Source organism: Neopsephotus bourkii, unplaced genomic scaffold (assembly GCF_033783945.1).
Source record: "Neopsephotus bourkii isolate Nb327-2 ecotype Australia unplaced genomic scaffold, CSIRO-AGI_Nbou_v1 NB_324, whole genome shotgun sequence".
Taxonomy (NCBI): Eukaryota; Metazoa; Chordata; class Aves; order Psittaciformes; family Psittacidae; genus Neopsephotus; species Neopsephotus bourkii.
In genome coordinates this window covers 465482-485690 of record NW_026900832.1, presented here as the reverse complement: position 1 = coordinate 485690, position 20209 = coordinate 465482, and the positions used below count along the sequence as shown (strand labels likewise).

The following is a 20209-nucleotide window of genomic DNA, read 5'->3' as shown; positions in this document are numbered from 1 at the left end:
TGTGCCAGCGCCGCAGCACCCTGACTTAGTTTCTGCCTAAGAGCTCATCTCCCCTTTGTCACATCTCAAACTCTCTTTGAACACACAGTGCTGAGTGCTGCTCCCTCACAGATTGATTAGAGATCATAGATGATTAATTGGTAACTAGCTGCCATTCTCCCTTCTTTAAGCTTAACAATCTTTGTTCTTGGGTATTCTGGTTCAGCTGCAGAACTCACCATACACTGTAACTGTGACATTGGCCTCCAGCCGTGTCACATTGAATGTTTTGCACACATAGAGGCCTCCGTCTTGCATGGTGATATTTTCAATTGTCAGGCTGCTGCCAACCTTATACACCATGCCACTCTGGTCGATGGTTCTCCTAGGATAAGGGTGCTGGAAATCAGAAAAAGAGGGGTCAAAAAGCAGCATAAAGTGGATTATTTTGCTCATCCTTTTAAAGTCTGCCAGTAAAGAAAAGCAGTGATTCACATCCAAATCATCATATCTCCCATCAGTGAAATAAATAATATGAAAGACAAACCAGCAGGAAGAGCCCTTGTGTGAGGTTTCATTATCAAGTCTAATAAGAGAGGGAAGCAGAGTGGAACTGCTGAAATGTGGGCAGGAAGGTCAGCACAGGGATGTGTCACAGGTCAGCCCTTCTCAGGGACCACATCCCAGGGATCTCAGTGCAAAACTGCTGCTGGCCTTGTCAGGTCAGGGTTGTGCTTTGGGGTTTTGTGAGGTTTTGGGGTTTTCAGTCACAGTTGGTATTTTTCTATCTTTAAAAACTCCTACTTTCACTAAGAAATATATTATGACAGAAATACAATATATTATGACAGGCAAGTGCCAATGCAAATTCCTGAAGACTTTTAGAAAGCATTATTGCTTCCGAGAGGATTTTTTGATCCCAGAGATTTGGCCAAGACATTTCACATGTATAATGTTAGAAATCTAAGGAGGTTCATGGAAGAACAACTCCCATCATATGAAGTTCAAGAAACAAACTTCAGGAATACCATATTGCTCGCACTCTATAAATTCTATGTTGTATTTCCTGCAGCTTCTTCACCAAAACAGAATCATTCTTTAACAAAATTAATCAAAAATAATCAAGTTTTAGGGTTCACATTTTACGCTTCCCCAAGAGGCTGAGATGCTGCTTTGAAATGTGTGTTTTGTGCACTGAAAAGAAAACAAGCAATCATTTTTATTCTAAACATCAAACAGAACCATGAGCAGTATTTCAGATAACTGATTTGGAAAATACTCCATCTTCCCTCTGGTTTTCCTTAGGAGAACTGAAGGGTTTCAGTACATCAAAGCAAATGCTCAGTCTCTTGAAGGATTCTACTTCCAATCTGGCATTTTTGTATTACATTCCACAGAAAGCTCAGGAACCTGCACTCGGAATTTTAATGTCATTCTTTGATGGAGGTCTCAGCAAATACATTTGGCTTTTGTTTCACTTATTCCTACTTAATAAACACCAGGACGGATGAGCACACCGACACCTTGAGCCTTCATGGCTGCCACTGTGAGCTGAGATTTAGCCTGAGATTTGCAGTTTAATTTGCAGGTTCAAGATGGTCAGAGAAGTTTTTGATTGATCCAAACTAAGACTACAATCAATTGTAGGCTTACAAGTGGTTGGACGTATCTCAGAATAAGTAGTTTACTCAACCCTGTGCAGAGATCTTCCTTTTGGGTAAGGGGAGACTGTGAAAGCAGAATACAGAGTTTTCATCAACTCACTTTCCCACTGGGACTTGTCCATATGAGCTCGATTCGTCCGTTGATGAAGGTTTCTGCTCTGCATTCCAAATAGAGAGTTTCTCCAACCAGCAGTTTCTTGGGAGTTGCTTTCAGAGCCAGGTTCTGTACTCTGCCCTCTGCAATGAAAAAAACAAAGCTTTCACCACTCACACTCTGCCAATCACTGTTGAGATGGAATCTGCTCTCCAACTGCCTCTCCAACATCTGCTCCTTTCTCAGGTTCCAAAACATCTCACCTTCTTGTCTCGTTTCTATGGAAATAGTGGGAAATGCCCCCACAATGGGAACATGAGATCAGTTGTATAAATGTCTGATACCAGCTAATCAAACTGATCACATGGACTCAGTAATTCATTAATTACTTCTCTTGCGTGTGCCAGGTTCGGCTCCAACCCTCATTCATCACTCCAGAGCTATCCTCCAAAGGGTTTTCAAAGCCAACTCATCCTTCTGAGTGCCTCAACATCTGCCTATCTGCGAGAGGATTCATCTCTGTAAAATATGAAACATGTTTCTCATGCCCTCTGATGCCCAACAACCTTTTCTTTCTGAATGGGATCCCCAAATCTTGGTCTTATATATTTATTTATGCCTTAAATAGGTCAACTCTGAAATAAGCCTGCATCAAGTTTATGGTGGCCCACACTGAACAAACATCTGACCACTATACATGCTCTAGAGTAAGGTATTGCCTGGGTCCTTCTGGGCTACAAAGGAATGATCTAATGGGCTTTGTAGCTTTGCATTCATGATTCTACTAAAAAATAATTACCCCAATAATGAAGAGAAAGAGAGAGATTTGCAGGAGTTATTTGGCTGCCATTCAAATTTACAAGCCTGTTGTTCAAAGCTGAGAGCTAATTGTATAGAAGGATGCCATGACCTAATGGGAATGAAGTCACAATAAACCCTCCCCTGTCAGAAATATAATATATGAGAAGAGAAAGTACATCAAAAACAAAGGAGAAATATATCCTAATGGGCTATATATAAACTCCCAGTAATCAAAACTGTCATGTCTACTTGCTTCAAACTTAGGTTTGAGTTAAGCTCAGCTGTGAATACAAGGGAGAGGGTACAATAAATACCTCGAGAAACTATAAAACAGTGCAAAGGTCTCAATTAGCAGTTTAATGAGCTTTTCATACCATGATCTTGTGTGTTTAATGAGCAAAGAGAAAGTTACTGTTTGGTTGCTCCTAAGCCAGCAGTTGTTTTAATGTAAATACAGCTCAATCCAAGCAAACAAAGCCTTGGTGGGGGTTGAATAAAATGCTTCTAGTTTGTACCACCTCAATGCTTGGTCATTTTTCAAACCCAGGAATGGATCGAATCCAAGTTCTAATGAATAGGAAAAAAGGGGAAGAATGAGTTTGCTTGGACTTACTACAGATCCATACCAATTAGATATATCAAATAGAATTGAGGCTAACCAAGAAATAATACCCAGGGGCTTAGCTATGAAACAGAAACCTTGTGGTGACTCCTTGACATGCGGCTGTCACTCACCCAACCTCTGTGCTAGGTAGTAGGAGGTGAATACGCTTCCGTTCACTGTTGCAGTGCATGTGAGGACACCAGAATAAATGAAAGCATGAGAGGGGATGACAAATCCTCTTCTTGGGTCCCACACCATCCTCTTGAAGTTCATCTCTACAGAATACGGATACTGAAAGAGAACAGATGGAAGGCTTGTGAGACATTCTCCTTCCCTTCAGACCACAGAGGCAACCAGCCAAGGCTGTTCTTCCTTGAAGGCAGGGTGGCTGTTTGACCTTTCGGAGTGGTTGGTGGTCTCATTCCATACATACCTTAAGCAACATCAACATAAGCAAATAGAAAAGCCCTCCCTAAGGTAGGACTGTCTTTGAAATCTGAAACTTGGACATTGTAACTGGGCCTTTGATTCAGTAGCACCGGTGCTTTCAGATCTTACGCAAAATACCATGCTACCAATTGTAGGAACCATGTCCCTCATCTCTTTACTGGAAAAATAATACAGCTATCTTGTATTAATTCTGTTGAGTAATCCTTCTGGAAGTGCTTAAGAACAAAATTTGCTGCTTCTAATGCTACATGTAGCTACCACATACTCTCCTGGGATCTCATAGTACTTTAAAAATGTTTATGAAAAAGAGAAATGTTCGTGTCACTAACTCACCTGACAGCAGTCACTTACAAGCTATGGGCTATGGCTAGTCATCAGGTTCTCTCTATAGCACAGAAAGGGGTGAGGCTCTTTCAAAGCAGCCTATTGATGTCCAGGATGCACAGAAGGAAGCAGCATGGATGACTTAAGGTAAAAATCAGAGGATGCAGGAATAAGGAAATTTAGTAACATAGATATTTTTGGTCCTAAATGCAGAAATATTTATAATGTTCTGAAAAAATGGTGTCTATAAGTTCTGCTTATGAGGAAGAACGGGACCTCAAAGCTCACCCAATTCCAACCCCCTGCCAGAGACACCTTCCACTAGAGCAGCTTGCTCCAAGCCCCTGTATCCAACCTGGCCTTGAACACTGCCAGGGATGGGGCAGCCACTGCTTCACTGGGCACCCTGTGCCAGCGCCTCAGCACCCTCACAGGGAAGAACATGAGAATATGTAGCACTTCTGCTTTTATTCTTCTTGTTATGCAGCATGCAATTTGTTTTCCTGTCTGCAAATAAACACCCATCTTGTATGGCAGTGCAGTTTAAATGGGATTCAGTTTAAATAATACTCCTGTTCCAAAGAAAATTCAGCTTCAGGCTTTGCGAGCTGATGCTCATACTCCTCGTACAGACACGGGTTGGCACGGATTTAGGTCGCTTGTTATTACATTTCCAGCACAGACCAAAGACAAAGGAATTAGGACTGTGGGACAGTGACTGGTGATGCTGCTGGGGAGAGGAGGAGGCACAGCAAGACAGGAGCTTTCCTTGGGAAAAGCAATTCTCTTCTGGCAGTCATAGGAAACATGGATTTCATGTAAATACTCTTGAAGTAATCAAACTGTGGCATTTCTGCTCAGAACCATTAGGGAAACTCAGAGAAATTACAGCAAGAGATCTGAGACCTGAGGCTTAGTCATGCTTTAACACCCATGAAGGTCAAAGCTGTAAGTGGCAAATGCACATTGAAACACATCAGTGACTAACCGGATCTGACAGGGCTGAAAGGGCTTTTTTTGCCTACAATTAAAACCATGTTAAGCAACATTAAAAGTTTGAACTGTGTGCCTTAGCAAGGGTTTATTAATAACACAGATGATCTGCAGGGTTAGTTGGGATCTGTTTAGTATTAGCGAGAGGTACCTTTCCCCATACATATTTAAAGACCAGAGAGTGCGATGATTTTAAAGTATAATGGTAACACGAGGAACCTCATTTAGGGGAGAAAAAAAGTACATTTTCTACAAGAATAATAAAATGTGATAAAGCTGAACTTCATGGTTTGGCAGCTCTGCTCCCTGATGGCAAGGGGAAGGCAAAAATAACCCTGCTCAGGAGGCCCTTTTCAACACTACCCACCATGAAACATCTTCATAAAATATGCAAATATATATATTTAAACAATCAAACCATAAGCGTCAATGGTGCTTGAAGGAAACCGCAGTGGCCTTCCTCCCTTTGAAGTGCCTTGTCTGCTGCAGATTAAATTTGGAAGAAGAGGATGTTCTAAATCTGTCGGATCGCCCTGTTCCCCCCCATCCTCACCTCCACCCCTCTCCCGCCCCGCTTCCTCTTCGCACGGGAAGCCGCCACCTTGGCTCCACACAGCGCTGCGACGTTCCCAGACTGGGCGAAACAAGCACTGACTTTCCATAGATGGACCCAGGCTGGTGGCTCCTGAAGCCAACGCTGCTTCCCGAAGATTTCATTCCGGCAGCAGCTTGCAGCAAGGTAAAGGACTTGAGGAAGAAAGTCTTTACTACAAGGGTGGTGAAACACTGGCACAGGTTGCCCAGAGAGATGGGGGATGCACCATCCCTGGAGACATTCAGGGCCAGGCTGGATGCGGTTCTGGGCACTCTGATTTAGTTGAAGGTCTCTGTACGCATTGCAGGGGGTTGGACGAGATGAGCTTTGAAGGTCCCTTCCAACCCAAACTATTCTATGTGATTCTATGACTTCAAGTTTGGGTTTGAACTCATTACAAGGAGAGAATTTATCTGGCAAGCAGGGCTGGCTATAAATATGAGCATAAATGTGGAGGAGTGCTTGGTCCAGGGTCCAAGGGCACATTTAGGCTCACATGACTGTGCTGGCAGCAGAACCCCTGAAATGAATTTGGTTGAAGGAGGCTAAAACAAGATGGGGATGTTTCATTTTTATAGCCAAGGAGGAGAAGGTGATAGCACTTATCAAGGCTAAAGTGCTAAGCTATAGCTGGAAAGGAGCGTTATTCCTCCCCTTTTAGTTCCTACTGACAACTTTTAAGCAGAGCTCTGTTAAAGCCATAAGGCCGGTGCTGTCCCTCGGCACGTCTACTGGAAATGTGCCATTGGGCTCAGCAGGAGCCAGAGCACTCTCTCAAGCCTCTGAAATCTCATGTGCTGTCTCCCAGGAGAAGGAGATGTCTAACAACCAGGACATCCAACTGTAAGAGCAGAGGTGCATCAGCCTATCTGCCTGTGCTCCACTGGCACACTCCATCCAGCAGAACAGCCTCATCTCCCAGCCCCTCCAGAACACCCTGTGGAGAAGGGGCAGAGCTGTTCCCATTGGCACAGCTCAAGCAGGGGAACAGAAAGGCACATCTATCAGATAAAGCTAGGGTGGGAGCCAGGAGACCTATGTTCTGTTCCTCACTCTGTGGCAGGCTTCTCTACAGATCAATTCTAAAGCCCTTCAAATGCGTGACCAGACCTCCATCAACTGAGGAAGCCCCAGACCTTCAATTTCCATTTTTATTACACAAAATGGCCTTGGCCTCCATAGACCATTCTGTAACCTTAACATTCAGCTGGAACTGCTGCCCAAGAGTTGGATGCTGCAGCCATTTATTCCCAAGGCTGAAACTTGCTTTAAATCTATGAAATCGATTAAAAATGGGCAAACAGCTCTGGGAAGGTTCAAGGTATAAAAGAAGTTTTCAGGAGGATAGCAAATAGCCAGGTACTACACTAAGAATTCTGAAGAAGAACTGAGCCAATTTATGGAGGAACATCAAGCCACAAGAGGAGATAAATATGTGATAAATTCAGCCTGTCCCCTGGAACACCCTTGTACACAGCGCAATAGCAATAACATAGCTCAATAGCAATAACACAGCTCAATGGCAATACACAGCTCAATAGCAATACACAGCTCAATAGCAATACACAGCTCAATAGCAATAGCACAGCTCAATAGCAATAGCACAGCTCAATAGCAATAACACAGCTCAATAGCAATAATGCAGCTCAATAGCAATACACAGCTCAATAGCAATACACTAGCCAGCTTCATCCATTGTAGTTTGTATTTTGCCCACTGTGCTGGCAGCCCAGCCTCTGAACTGATTCTCCGCAACACTCACTTACCTGGGTGAGCTTGGGTTTGATATCTGGTGAGGTGACCCGGCAAGGGACAACAACTGTTTTCTTAGCATCTAAAATGTAGATTATTTCGGGATGTTCTGGGTGAATCTCCACAAATGGATTTCTGTAGTCTGCAGGGAAAAGAACACTGATTTGCAAAACTGCTCCTTTACTCCTCAGTGACCATAAGGGCAGGGTAATGTAGTGGTAAACTGCCCATAGAAAGCTCATGTGGCATGTGACAGGACACTCAGGCACATCTTGGTTCTTTGCAAATGCCGGTATCATCTAGGGATTATAGCCAATGGCCAAGTATGAGAATACCCCATTTCTAACCCTATTTTACCAGTGTAATCTTATAAAATCTCCTTATCTATTCTCCATCTGCAAAAATGAAGTTCATAAATCAGCTGCACAGGTCTCCATGGTGCTGGAGTTAGTTCTTTCCCCAGTGCTCTGGATTACTCTCATAGGTGGTATCACCCTGCAGCACTCCTGAATTCCACAGCAGTTGTTACAATGGCTTTACAGCAGTAGATGTAGAGCAACTGGAAAGCTGCTTCCTGTAAGTGAGGATCTCTAGAGTACTGCAGAAGGCATGCAGAAAGGGGCTGTAGACCCAGGATAGACAAAGCCAGGCAAGACTGATATGTGTAATCCAACAGTGAAGGGACCTGGTCACGCTCTTGGGGACCGCATATATGTGGACACATATTTGTGCCACAATAAATCAGACTGCACATATGTATACAGTAGAAATACATAAAAATCCAAAGTAGTATAAGTTGATAAAGCTCCTGAGTGTCCTTCGCTGATTTTTCATTGTGTGCATACAGTGAAGGTCATTAGAAAATTAAAATCATGTTTATGATATCCTAAACCCTTCAAGATTCTTCTAGAAAGCATTCTCTGATATTCTTATGGTACAAAGTGGCAAATACCCTTCAGCCCATGCTATACCAACAGCACCACAGGGTGTAGACAATCAGTCACTTTTGGGTTGGATTACACTGCTGATAGGAAAGGATGTGCTCCCTGGACAATAACCTCAACCTGCTTATTCTTAGCTTGGGACCTGCCTTTACACACTTAATTACAGTTTGGAAATGGGTTCACCTAAAACATGGGAAATAGCTGACATGCTCAGCTTTGTGAACAATCTGGGTTGCAAAAGTATGCTCTAAAGTATTGTGATAGTACTTTCAAAAAGGATGTGCTATGAGGAAATTAAACCCTAATCAAGCCTTAAGCTGAGGAACCTGGTCTCCAGACCACGACTCTGTAGCTGATTCCAATCCCTGAAACTAAGGAAATATTTATACTCAATCCGGATCAGTAAAATCCTGGATTATTGGAAGTTGATCCTTGGATTATTCATTACAGGAAAAAGGGGAGAAAGAAGATTTTTGCGTATTCGCAACAAGCAGAGTGCAAATAAGTGTGTGGGGAACGGTATTCGTATCTATTTCTAGATAGCAATAAACTACCTAGGACAACTGATGTGCCATGTCACACGGGTCAGGAGAAGAAAAAGGGCCAGAGGAAACATGCTATGAAGAAAGGAGCTTCTTGATACCAAACTTCACAAATCTGGATCAGGTTTTGACTAATTGCTTTGACTGGAGAGATGGAACTCTGAATTTGAAACTATTCCTGCCAGTACTTTTAGAGGGAATTTCAGAGCAGCGCTGTTTGTTTAAAAAGTAACATAAATCACAAGGCAGCAGCTAAGCAAATGTTAAACAGCCCTAAAATGTCAGAAAATATTGAACTATGCAGTGATTGAAATGTCTTAGTCAAAGGGAATACAATTTCTCAAACATACTTCCTGTTCAGGGAAAAGAAATAATGACTTAACCCCGTTCTCCTCCATCACCTCTCCCTACCTCCAGCACTGACCTCGACCAACGGTGCAGATTCAGCGTAGACCCAAAAATCATCTGTTTCCAGCTGTAAATAGGGCAGATACTCATCATGGTGCCATTAAATGACTGAAGAATGGGAAGCATGAATTTACAGAAGCTGTATTTCAGTCCTAATTGATTTTAATAGCAGCCTGCACCTGAATTGCTGTATGTGTAGCCAGCAGCTAAAATTACACTGTCCCAGATCATAAGCTACAATCTGAAGCCAAAATATATAAATCTAGCCTTCTAGCATCGGTCTGTGGAATCTAGACAGTGTTTATAAATCCCTGTGCAGTTAACAACAGCAAAAGGCAGGCTGGGGTTATAAAGATGGGGTTGGGAAAGGAAAGGCTGGCTTGAGCTGTTATTGATTGTTGATCACTAGTTGATGTCAGGTCTCAAGGGCACTATTCTCACTGTTTAGAAAAGGAGGAAAAGGTTTTGTGTTTTGTGGGTCCCACCCTGTCCTACAGTGAGGTCTCCTAGAGCCCTGTGCAGTGAGCAGATGGCTGTCATTTGTGTTATCTCCGTGCTTTATCTAGTGTATAGCTTTAGCCTGAAAAGTTCTCTGTCTACCAAAGGGATAGATTAAGGGAGTGGAGCATCTCCCTTATGAGGAAAGACTGAGGGAGCTGGGTCTCTATAGTTTGGAGAAGAGGAGATTGAGGGGTGACCTTATTAGTGTATATAAATATATAAAGGGGGAGTGTCACGAGGATGGAGCCAGGCTCTTCTCAGTGGCAAACAATGAAAGGACAAGGGGTAATGGATACAAATTGGAGCACAAGAGGTTCCACTTAAACCTGAGAAGAAACTTCTTCTCAGTGAGGGTGACGGAACACTGGAACAGGCTGCCCAGGGAGGTTGTGGAATCTCCTTCTTTGGAGACATTCAAGACCCGCCTGGACACGTTCCTGTGTAACCTTATCTAGGTGTTCCTGCTCCGGCAGGGGGATTGGACTAGATGATCTTTTGAGGTCCCTTCCAATCTCTAACCTACTGTGATACTGTGATACTGTGATACCAAGGGCCTCCTTTTCTCCCTATTTCAGTATTTCAGTACTGGAGCTCCTAAACAGGGTGGGATACTTGTGTGAGCGAGTGGAGCAGCTCCCAGTGCCAAGATGCTAATATGGCACCTCCTTGCAGTGCTGAACTACTACAGTTTTGACATGAGAGCTTAACCATCTTTGACCATTGGGGAATGGGATCCTGGAACGAGAGGAAAAGGCAGCAGCAGGTGGAGGTCAAGCACTCACTGTATTACCCTGGGTATGTCAGGGAGGCTTTTTTCCTCCCTAATTGGAATCCTCTGTGCAAAAGAAAACCTGATATCATCAAGCACTTAAGAGTACCAGGACACAAACCCCAGAGCCAGCCTCTGTGGGCCCTGCAGCCTGTGTGTGCTTTGTTCCAGCAGCTCTAAATCCCGTGTAAACAGGAGCAAGCGACCAACCCCACTGGGGTTGGGAAGGAGACACTGAACACTTCCCAGGCTGTTCCCTGAAGAGATAAGCAAACAGAAAGTGGCTCAGCTTTGGATCTTAACAAAATGACAACAAATAAATACTGAATAGGGAACTAATCAACTGCCAGCTGATACCTTCGCTATGGTTTGTGCAGACAGAAAACTGAGTCCATCATGAAACTCCCAAGCAGTTCAGGCTGTGGCATGGAAAAATGATCTGCTGGAACATCAGGAGTGTCACTGTCAGCTTCCCAAACGCATCCACCACCCCAGGTTCATCAGCAACCAGTTAACTGCTTGTAGCAAAGTCTCTCAGAGACAGAACTTCTTGGAACAAAAGGGACAGCCTTACTTTTCCTTACAAATGATAACCTGAGCCTCAAGGAATATCTCCAGTTGCAGATGGCAGAAATCAATGGCACTCAAGTGTTGCAATGTGGAGAGCTGTGGCATGGGAAATGCAGGTGTCATCCTCTCTCAGTTCCCAGCACTGAACTCTGAAGGGGGAAATTGTCAGCAAAGAAACAATTGATGAAAATAGAGTCTTTCCCTGTAGCTTGGCATATCTGTTCCTCCTGAGCTGGGGAATAACGTGCCCTATGAATCTCACCCATAAAGAAACACCCATCAGTTCCCATAGGATAAATAAAGAGAATAATTTACTGTGGGCTGCAAAGCTCATTGCATGTGAAGAAAGACAAGAGCTGCAGCACGCTGGGGGTTTATCAGCTGCAGCACCAGGTCCAAGGCAAGGGAAAGGCCCCTTCCCTTCGGTCTCAGACTGGCTGGCTGGCTCTCCAGGTCAGTGGGAGTTTGCAGGAAGCTGCAGCCCGGCCGGGGTGTTACTGTTTACCCAGCAGGGCTCAAGAGGGAACACAAACACCAAGTGAAGGAAGCAAAGGCAGCAGGATGGTGGAGGGGAAGAGGCCTGCGGTCCAGCCATGGGGAGCAGCCAGGCAGCAGTATCGAGCACAAAGCAACTCAGAGGTCAAGTGCCTACAGGAACATTGTTCACTTGCAGGCAGTGAAGCCCTTCAACCCACAACAGTGTTTAAATTCTCTTTCTGTTTAGGAAAAGGGATAAATTGCTGCTTGAGATGCGCTTGGGGATGGTTCCTGTGAGCTCAGGGGTGTAATAGCAGCTGCCTGGGGAACGTGCAGCTCCCTCCCCAGACCCTGCAGTGACAGTGTGTGAACACTGGTCCAGGACCCCTTCCCCTGGCAGTGACATCGGTCCTTCTGTTCAGAGCTATCTGGAGCAGAGGTGACTATCTACAGGAAGTGGCGGAGGGCTGGAATTATGTCATGCTCACTTGGCATTTGAATCCCACTCTCCAGAGAGCTCATGGCCCTGTCCTGCCAGCTGAGGATGCTGGGGGACTTAAATGCCCTCAGCACTGCACCCCAGGAGCTCAGCATGTCGTATACTCCTGCAGCTCTTTACCTTAGAGCATCCTGTCACCTGCCTGTGTGTTGGAGACATCCTCCTGAGGCACACACAGGATTCTGTACAGGACTTGGGGTGCTTCTCATTTCTGCTCACGTTTCATACACCGTGACAGCAATTTGTCTCTTGATATTTGTATCATATCTAAAGCTGTGGAGATACCATCACCTCTCCCTTCAGATACTATTCCATCAGCTCATAGAGTGATAAGCACGAAGTGGCCTTTGAGGACAGCCATCCAGGGCTGTTCATGTCTGTGAAATTCCTGTTTTGTTCCTGCTAAAGATAATTCTCTCTCCCTCACTATTTATTTTCTTCATTCAGTCCTACCTTAGCTGGGAGGCCTGGGCAGAGTTTCACAGGTTCTTTAAGTTCATGTTTTGACATAATCCCCATGAAGTTTGCCTTCGTTAAGGTCAAAAGCACTGAGAGGAGGTTTATAATCTGTTCTTTAGGCTAACAGGAGCATTAGCAACTAAGAGACTCTTTGGAAAGCTTTACAAGGAAGTTGCCTGGTCTGCTCAATGGACCAAAGCTGCTTCTAGGCACAGGAGTAACTCCTGTAAAGTCACTTGGTTTGAAACTGGGTCTTTGCAAAGAAAGGACTTTTCAGTTTGGCAGGTCAGGGAAAAGGCTTAGTGCTGGAATGGTCAAGTTGAACAGAAAGCAGAATATTTTCTCTTCAGGCAAAACAAAAGTGACTGCAAACCCCCCAGAAGACATGCTGAGTCAACATGAAACATTCTGGTTTGGTCAAATTCTTCCCCTGGAGAATCCTGTTAGAAACACAGGAATACTTGCAGAGAAAAATAGTACTTTCAAAAGCGGTACTTCAAAAAGTGTGGCAGCAAAAAGTAACTGCCAAACAAATAAGAGCCAACATGGAAAGAGTCATTGAAAAGAAGAAAATCTCCATCCTGTGGCTGGAATTATGGTTCCAGAACCAGAAGAATTCACAAGTTCTGACTCCCCACAACACCAGATTTCAGGCAGACACAGTCCTCCAGCCCCATCACTGAGAACAGGTCTCCTGCATTAGCTGCTCCCAGCTGCAGAGCTGGGGTATGGCTCAGCCATTAGCACCTACAGAGTGGATATGAAATAGGAAGGAAGAAGTGGGAGAATTGTGTGAGATTTGGGCTGTCAGGCTTTCATGTAGAAATTCTTTATCAATGAGCAAGGGAATTGTTACCTCTTCCTGCTGGGCTGTCAAGTGCTGTCACTGACTCAGTGCCAGGAACTTAACGCTGCTCGTTCAACATCGTATCTTACAAGGCTCCTCCACTTACAAGTGACCCTCTAGGATAGGATTTGAAGATACTGAATGTCTTGTTTCAGTACTGAAAACATCTTTCTTTTCCCTTGGATGCAGCCCTAATACTTGTGGCGCAGCAGAGAGGGTTCTGCACAGTGACATAGCCTGTGTGTCCATCTCCTGTGTCCCTAAACACTGTTAACTAGGTTATGGTGCCAAACACTTCCACCAGGCTGTGAGACAGGGGGCTTATCTGGTGGGCTCCCCATCCAGCAGACAGCGCAGCATTTGCCTATCTCAGCTTGCTGAGTGTCTGGCAGCAAGTGTAGCTGTCTGAGTGTCTCCAGTGTGAAAGAAAGAAGGAATGCAGCTCCAGCCCTGTCCTCACTGGTAATATCTTCTGGAAGGCAAGCCAAAGCCAAGCCAGGGCTGTCACCCTGGCCCTGCAATTCTGCTTCTCATGTTCATGTTATCTCTGTGAACTGTCAAGAGAATTAAGGAGGCAGAAATCAGCTTCAAAGAACATCACAACGAAAACATGATCTCATATGAGGGGTGCTTTCATGTACTTCCATCCTCTTTAGATTGCTCTTGGTGGGGAAGGAATGAAGAAAATGGGGCTTCACATCTCTGGGCTGTAGTTTGATAAAGAGGAGACTGTGGTTGATGTGACACTTTGTCCTGCTGCAGCACACACCTCTCCTCCTCATTCTTTGCAGTAGCAAGGGAGAGCTCATACCCTTCGCTGCGGATGGCTGGGATTGCTCATAGCCTTCCCTGGGAGCATGCAAGAAATGCAAGCTCCAACAGAACAAGCTGCTTGGATGCATCCCCCTTTTCCTTCAGCATGGCCTTAACAGGACTTGTGCTGATGGAGGGAAGCAAAATAGAATTGAGCTCATGCTCCTTCCTCCTGATGCATTCATTGACTGAGTGGTACAAAGAGGGATAGCAAATTCCTCACTGCTGCATAGAGCTGAGGGCTGCAAGGGGAAACCCCTGCAAAAGCTGAGGCCACCTTTCAGCTGGGGCAGAGCTCTTCCTGCAGACACCCTGAGGACTATCACACTTTAAGACAGTTGCTTGGCTGATATAACAGTATTTCAAATAGCTGAGAGCTGCAAGTCCTGACTTCTCTCTAGGCTGGGGGCTGGGAGAACCCTTTGGGAAGGTGGAGTGGATCTTTCCCTGATTTGTCTTTTTTTGCCTCCTTCTCTAAGCCGTGTTAGATCTTACATGTGCCCTCGGAAACACTCCAGAGAGGCTTTCTGTATTTTAATACAGAACAGACAGCCTGCCCTTTGCTTTGGACAGAGATCCCAAAGGCTGAGGTAGATGAAGATGTTCCTCACAGGGAAGTATCTGTTTGGTAGGGAAGGGTGATTGCAGAAGAGAGCCAGAAGCAAATGGCCACGGGTGAGCTGCCTTGGGAAGGTTTGCAGTGGGAGTGCTGTCCACACGAGACTTTCTGACTTTACTGGTGGAGAGCTGGCTCAGCAGAGACAGGATACTCTGCAGATGGAGGGTGGGCTTCCCCCATTCCCCCTGTGCTCTGACAGCAGCCACCAGAGAGTTCCTTGGCTGCTCTTCCCATTCTGCCTTTCCCTGCAGAGATTATCCCGTCAAGTTGCAATGAAGCTAAACCAGGCAGTTAAAAACCACCCAGCTAGTTCTGTTCAGCCCAAAGCTGCTTTGTATTTCCAGCAAGGAGATGGGCAATGGAAGAAGGGGGTCGTCTTGCTCTTTAATTATGATCCTTGGGACTTGCAGTGGCAGTGGGAAGCAGAAAAAGCCCTGGGAACAATTATTTAGGATCAGGATCCTGAGCTCTCCCCCCAGACGGCTGGTGCATGGAGGCTGACCCTGCCACCTTCGGGTCCCTCATGATGGGGCTGATGTGCAGGGTCACAGCTCAATTGCACCGGGGGGAGAGCTGCTGAATGCCAGGTCCTGACAGAGCTTAGAAGCTCCACCAGGGAGGCTGTAAAAACAGAAGCGAGCACAGGAAATAATAGCCCATAAGCAGCGCTTCCGATACAATCATGTTCTCATTTTGGTGTCAAGCAGCAGGCCAGGAATGAAGGGAAAAAATACCATTCCCCTTCCTTTTTTGGCAATAATGGCTCATAACCTCAGAGGAATCTCCAGCCTTCAGGGTCTGGCTCTACATTTTCTCACTCCATCTGGCTCAGGCTCATAAACACACTGCTGAGCACTTGCTCTCTCACAAGCCATCTGGTGAGGTGGCTTTTGGACCTCACCCTGGTCTGGCACTCTGGGAACTGAGAGTTTCTTTGCTGGGATACAACTGATGGGTTTCTCAGTGATGTCCAGGCATCAGAGCCATTTCCTTAAGAAGGCATGTTTAAATAGGGAAGAATATCGTAGGTAGGTTCTGAATGTCTTGCTTAACTATGCACTGTTAAGTGGAGTGAAGAGCAGCTTTCATGTCCCTGAAAGAGCCCACTGGCTTTCAACAAACATACACAAGAGTTGAATGGAAGAGCATGCCTTGAGTGCAGCATCCATGCCAAGGTATAAATAGCTTCATTTCACAGGGGCCAGGCAGCTTCCTTAGCCTGACAGCCAGATCCCAGCAGGCACTTGCATCCGCTTGGGGATGGAACAGCTTGGGATTGGAACAGCTAGGACCTGGATGCAAGACTTGCCTCTCTCTCTGCTTCACCCATGGAACGTGTAGTACAAGCTGATTTGTTTTCTCCCTGCTTCTCCTTCAGTAACTTTTAAAGCACAGGAGGGCCACAGAAATGATCAGAGGGATGGAGCACCTCTCCTGTGAGGAAAGACTGAGAGAGTTGGGGTTGTTCAGCCTGGAGAAGACCAGGAAGGCCATACTGTGGCCTTTCAGCACTTAGAATGAGCCTGTAACAAAGATGGGAAGAGACTTTTAATCAGGGCCTGTTGCAATAGGATGAGGGGTGATAGCTTTAAACTAAGTGGAGGGAGATACAGACTAAATGTGAGCAAGAAATGTTTTACAGTGAGGGTGGTGAAATCCTGGCACAGGTTGCCCAGAGGGGTGATGGATGCAGCATCCCTGGAGGCCAGGTTGGATGTGGTTCTGAGCAAGCTGATTTAGTTGAAGATATCTGTGCTCATTGCAGGGGGTTGGAACTGGATGAGCTTTAAGGTCTCTTCCAACCCAAAGTGTTCTATGATTCGTGATTGATTCTGTGATTCTGTGACTAAGAGCTTTTGGAGGGGGGAGGGCATATGACACAATGAACTTGCATCTGAGTACGGCCAATCTTGAAGGGTGATTGAGAGACAAGCACCAAGCAGTGCTGTTTTCCAGGGGAACCTTGGCACTGTAGGCTCAAGCCAGAGGACATCCTGCCATTTCTTTCAGCTTAGCCCTGTTCCAAGTGCATCCCTGACAAATGTTTCATAACGTGAGATGTTTTCTTAGAGAAAATCCTCAGGCAGTCCCAAAAGATCCATAACATTTCCTGCACGTGCTCCTGCCTTAGAGTGATGAAGGCCTGGGTAGGCAGCCAGGGCGTGAATCAGGAGAGAGAATGGAGTTTTCAATGCACTGTTTCCTGCAGCATAGGCACTGGGCTGAGTTAACAACATGAGATGTAGGGCATCTGAGCAGTGTGTAATGAGAAAAGGAAACAACTCAGCACAAGAACGGGGGTGGATGAAGCAACTGGGGCTTAGAGTAACAGGAGAAAATCAGAAGAAGGAAATAAAAAGGGATTTAAGAAAGAAATGACTGCAGGAACTGCCAAGTGGCACCAGAAAGGTACTTTCCAATAAGAGGAGGACTCGCTGGGAAAGCAGGATGAGGGTGGAAAGGGGCGGTTTTCAGCAGCCAAAAAGAGACAGGAAAATATCACCCCCATGAACCAAACAGGGGTGCTCACCCAGTTCAGCTGTGTGGGCAGCTCACAGGCCCTTGGGGATGGAAGTCACACCTTGAGAGAATGTCACCATCATTACCAGTATCATGGCGCTCTCAGACCTGCCCAGCAGGTACGTGTTTTCTGTAAGTGTGAGTTTGCTGAACTGTTGAAATCGTATCGAACTCACTGCCTCTCTAGCATTTGTTTTAGGAAGAGGAATCAAAGAATCACATTTACTAGAAAAATGAAGTAATTCTGTTTCATGAGTATTTGTGGGCAACTGACTACTGAGCCTACTCAACACCAGTGTCATCCCCTATTCACGACACTAGGAGTCAGCTCCTTTATCTGACTACTCAACAGTTTCAGCTTAGAAGATCCAAGATGATTCAGTGGCTTAGTAATGCATTTGTTAAGTAGAACTGAAAAGAAACCCCCAGCAATTTGGGGCAATATTCTTCTAACAAGAATCTGTATCACTGAAATGGCTGTTCAATATGATATATTCACCTAACCACAGAGGAGCACCCTCCTCTGATGTTTCTGCTTCCATTTGGTATTTGATCTGAACTCAGTAATTCTGACACATGGGGCAGAGGCAGCTCAAAGAGAACAAAAATGAGCAATGGGCCATTTTGTACAATAAAATATGTCTAATGCAGTCATCCAGCTTTGCTAAGTATGTCTCACAGAGGGACAAAGCTGCATACAAATGTGTAGGAGAGAGGGATTACAAAGAATGTTGTTGGGGAGTTTCATGCCTGAGGAGGAATGGAAAGAGAGAGGACTTGGGTATTCAGGATGAATCTTAGGAAAAGCACTGAGATAACAAAACCCTTTAGGATAAAAGAATTTAGTCATAAAACAAAAAGAAAAGGACAAGAGGTTTAAAGAAATCAGTGTATCCGTTATCTGGAACACAAAACTAGATGGGACAATCTGGTTTTCAAGTCCTGGAATTGAATGAGATAGGTAATTTCTGCTTCTCACATCTATGTCCCTGTGAATCCAGCTGGCATGGAAATCTGAATATATCCAGCCTCTTCAGCATGTCAAAGCCAGTGCTGGGCCAGTGGGAGGTGGGATTTATGGAAGCACCTGGACTGGTTGCTGTTCTGCCTAGCATAGATCCCACCCTGAGCACAGCTTGTATTGGCAAAGAGCTGTAGCAAAACCCAGAGTGAAATTCTTACCTTTCACAAACACATAAATCCTGGCCATGAGATCCTCATCCGTGGGGGAGTCATCGTGGATGCAGGTGAAGTACCCGGTGTCGTTGGCTGTGACTCTCCTCATCACAAGCATGCTGCAGCTCTGCCTCGTGCTGTTGCGGCAACTGCTTATGTGCACCCGGGGGTCTTCCTTCTGGTCCCCCCTCAACAGCCAGCTTACAGAAGGTGCTCCCCTGTAACACAACACACCAGGATTAAAGGTGGAGTCAGGACTTCAGACAGAACTTAGGCATCCTTCTGGCCCTTACCGGTGTTCCCAGTGTTCCTACTCTCACCATTTGCTGATGAATGATGGAGGTTGCTGGGTGTTTGCATTTTTACCCATCAGAAATGAAGGTGGATCACCCCCCCTTCTTCCCCAGGGCAAGGGAGATTCCTGAAGTAGTCTGTGGGAACTGTAGCAAGCTCGGTTCTGGAGGGAAACTTCATTTTCAGGCTTCCTGAGCATGAGTTTGTTTTTACAACACTATATTTTAGCCACTTCAAACATTAGAAAGCTCCAGATAAAATTATATGTTTCTTCCAAGCTGAGGACTTTGCATATTTTAAGAGCTAAATTAACTTATATTTTCTTATTCTGAGGCTGCCTGGAGAGAGGAGGACATTTATGTAACTTCCCATCACCTTTCCTGCTTAATCAGCAGTGTCTCAGTGTTGATTTCTGTGAAGGGGCTGGAACTAATCACGTTACAGATCTTGGAATATCTGCTCAAGACACATTTTCTTCCCCAATTTACCTTGTCACAGCAGTCAGAACATCAAGCAGGGCAGCTGAGGCACCACCTCACCCACCCAGGCCCCCCTTGTCTTATCTGTGACCACAGCAAATGTCAAATGCAGTTGTGCATAGTTCACCAACAAGAAAGCAAGGTCTTTTTATAACCCATTGCAGGACTTTGAGAGAGCTTTCAAGTGGTCAGAGTTGGCTTGGTAACAGGCCCTGGTTGCACTAGAAACATGAGGCCACACACACCATGGCAGTAGGAGCTCTCAGAGCTCTCTTCTGCTTGGGCTGCACTTGAGGGCTCTGGTGGTGTACTAGTACATGTGTGTGAGGTGAAGGTGATGGTTTTTGGTGCCAGACTGGGTGTTGGTGGTCAGTGTGGAAACTGGTGTGGTGTGGGGGTAATTGTCCATGGATTTGTCTGGGGAAGAAGTTAGCATTAGGAGGCAGTTGTGTCTGTGATAGCAGAGGTGGGCAGCGACTTCACTCACCCCTTCTCACTCAGTGAATTCCCTTTGACCCTATGGCATTTGCTGAGCTGAGGAAGGACTAAGAACCTCTGGATTTCCCCAGCCGAGTGTGGCCGGGGAGAAATCCGGTCTAGACACACGGACCAGACGCATCTAACAAGCAAACTGCGTGAAGTTTCCAGTTAGCTGAGAGCTAACTGCTCTTCCTGTGCCAGTGGCTTTGTCGTGGTGCAGTAGGTGCAGTAAGGGAGGGTGTTTGCCAGCAAATACAGTGACACTTAAACAAACATCCTCTTGGCTTCTGTTTCTGCCCATCCTTTTGTCGCCTTCCTGAAGATGATGTGGACACGGGCCTGAACTCTTGAGGCTGTTCCCAGCACAGAGCTGAACAAGAACACTGGGAAAAGTGTGAATATCCTCTCTGGTGAAGAGCCTCACCCTCCCTTTTGGATGCACTGTTGACTTGGACAACCCCACCTCACCCGTCACAGCAGCTTCCTGTCCTTCAGAGCACTGAATGATTCCTAGATGCAGAGGTTCCTCCCCGCTGTTCTTTCCCTACCTTACTGA

General features: G+C 45.6%; 1 protein-coding gene and 1 long non-coding RNA gene across 5 annotated transcripts in view; one reads left to right on the top strand and one right to left on the bottom strand.

The window, feature by feature from the left end:
- Positions 1 to 20209, bottom strand: part of LOC133209249 (vascular endothelial growth factor receptor kdr-like) — a 124860-nt gene that overhangs the window by 69100 nt on the left and 35551 nt on the right. For both annotated transcript variants that reach the window (XM_061347745.1, XM_061347746.1), the window contains exons 3-7: positions 18407 to 18618; positions 7271 to 7398; positions 3274 to 3433; positions 1744 to 1880; positions 219 to 378 (exon numbers count right to left, since the gene is read on the bottom strand). In XM_061347745.1, coding sequence (XP_061203729.1) covers positions 219 to 378; positions 1744 to 1880; positions 3274 to 3433; positions 7271 to 7398; positions 18407 to 18618 — 797 coding nt within the window. The remainder of the gene's footprint in view (positions 1 to 218; positions 379 to 1743; positions 1881 to 3273; positions 3434 to 7270; positions 7399 to 18406; positions 18619 to 20209) is intronic.
- LOC133209257 (uncharacterized) overlaps positions 1 to 20209 on the top strand; it is a 200530-nt gene that overhangs the window by 145557 nt on the left and 34764 nt on the right. The window lies entirely within an intron of this gene.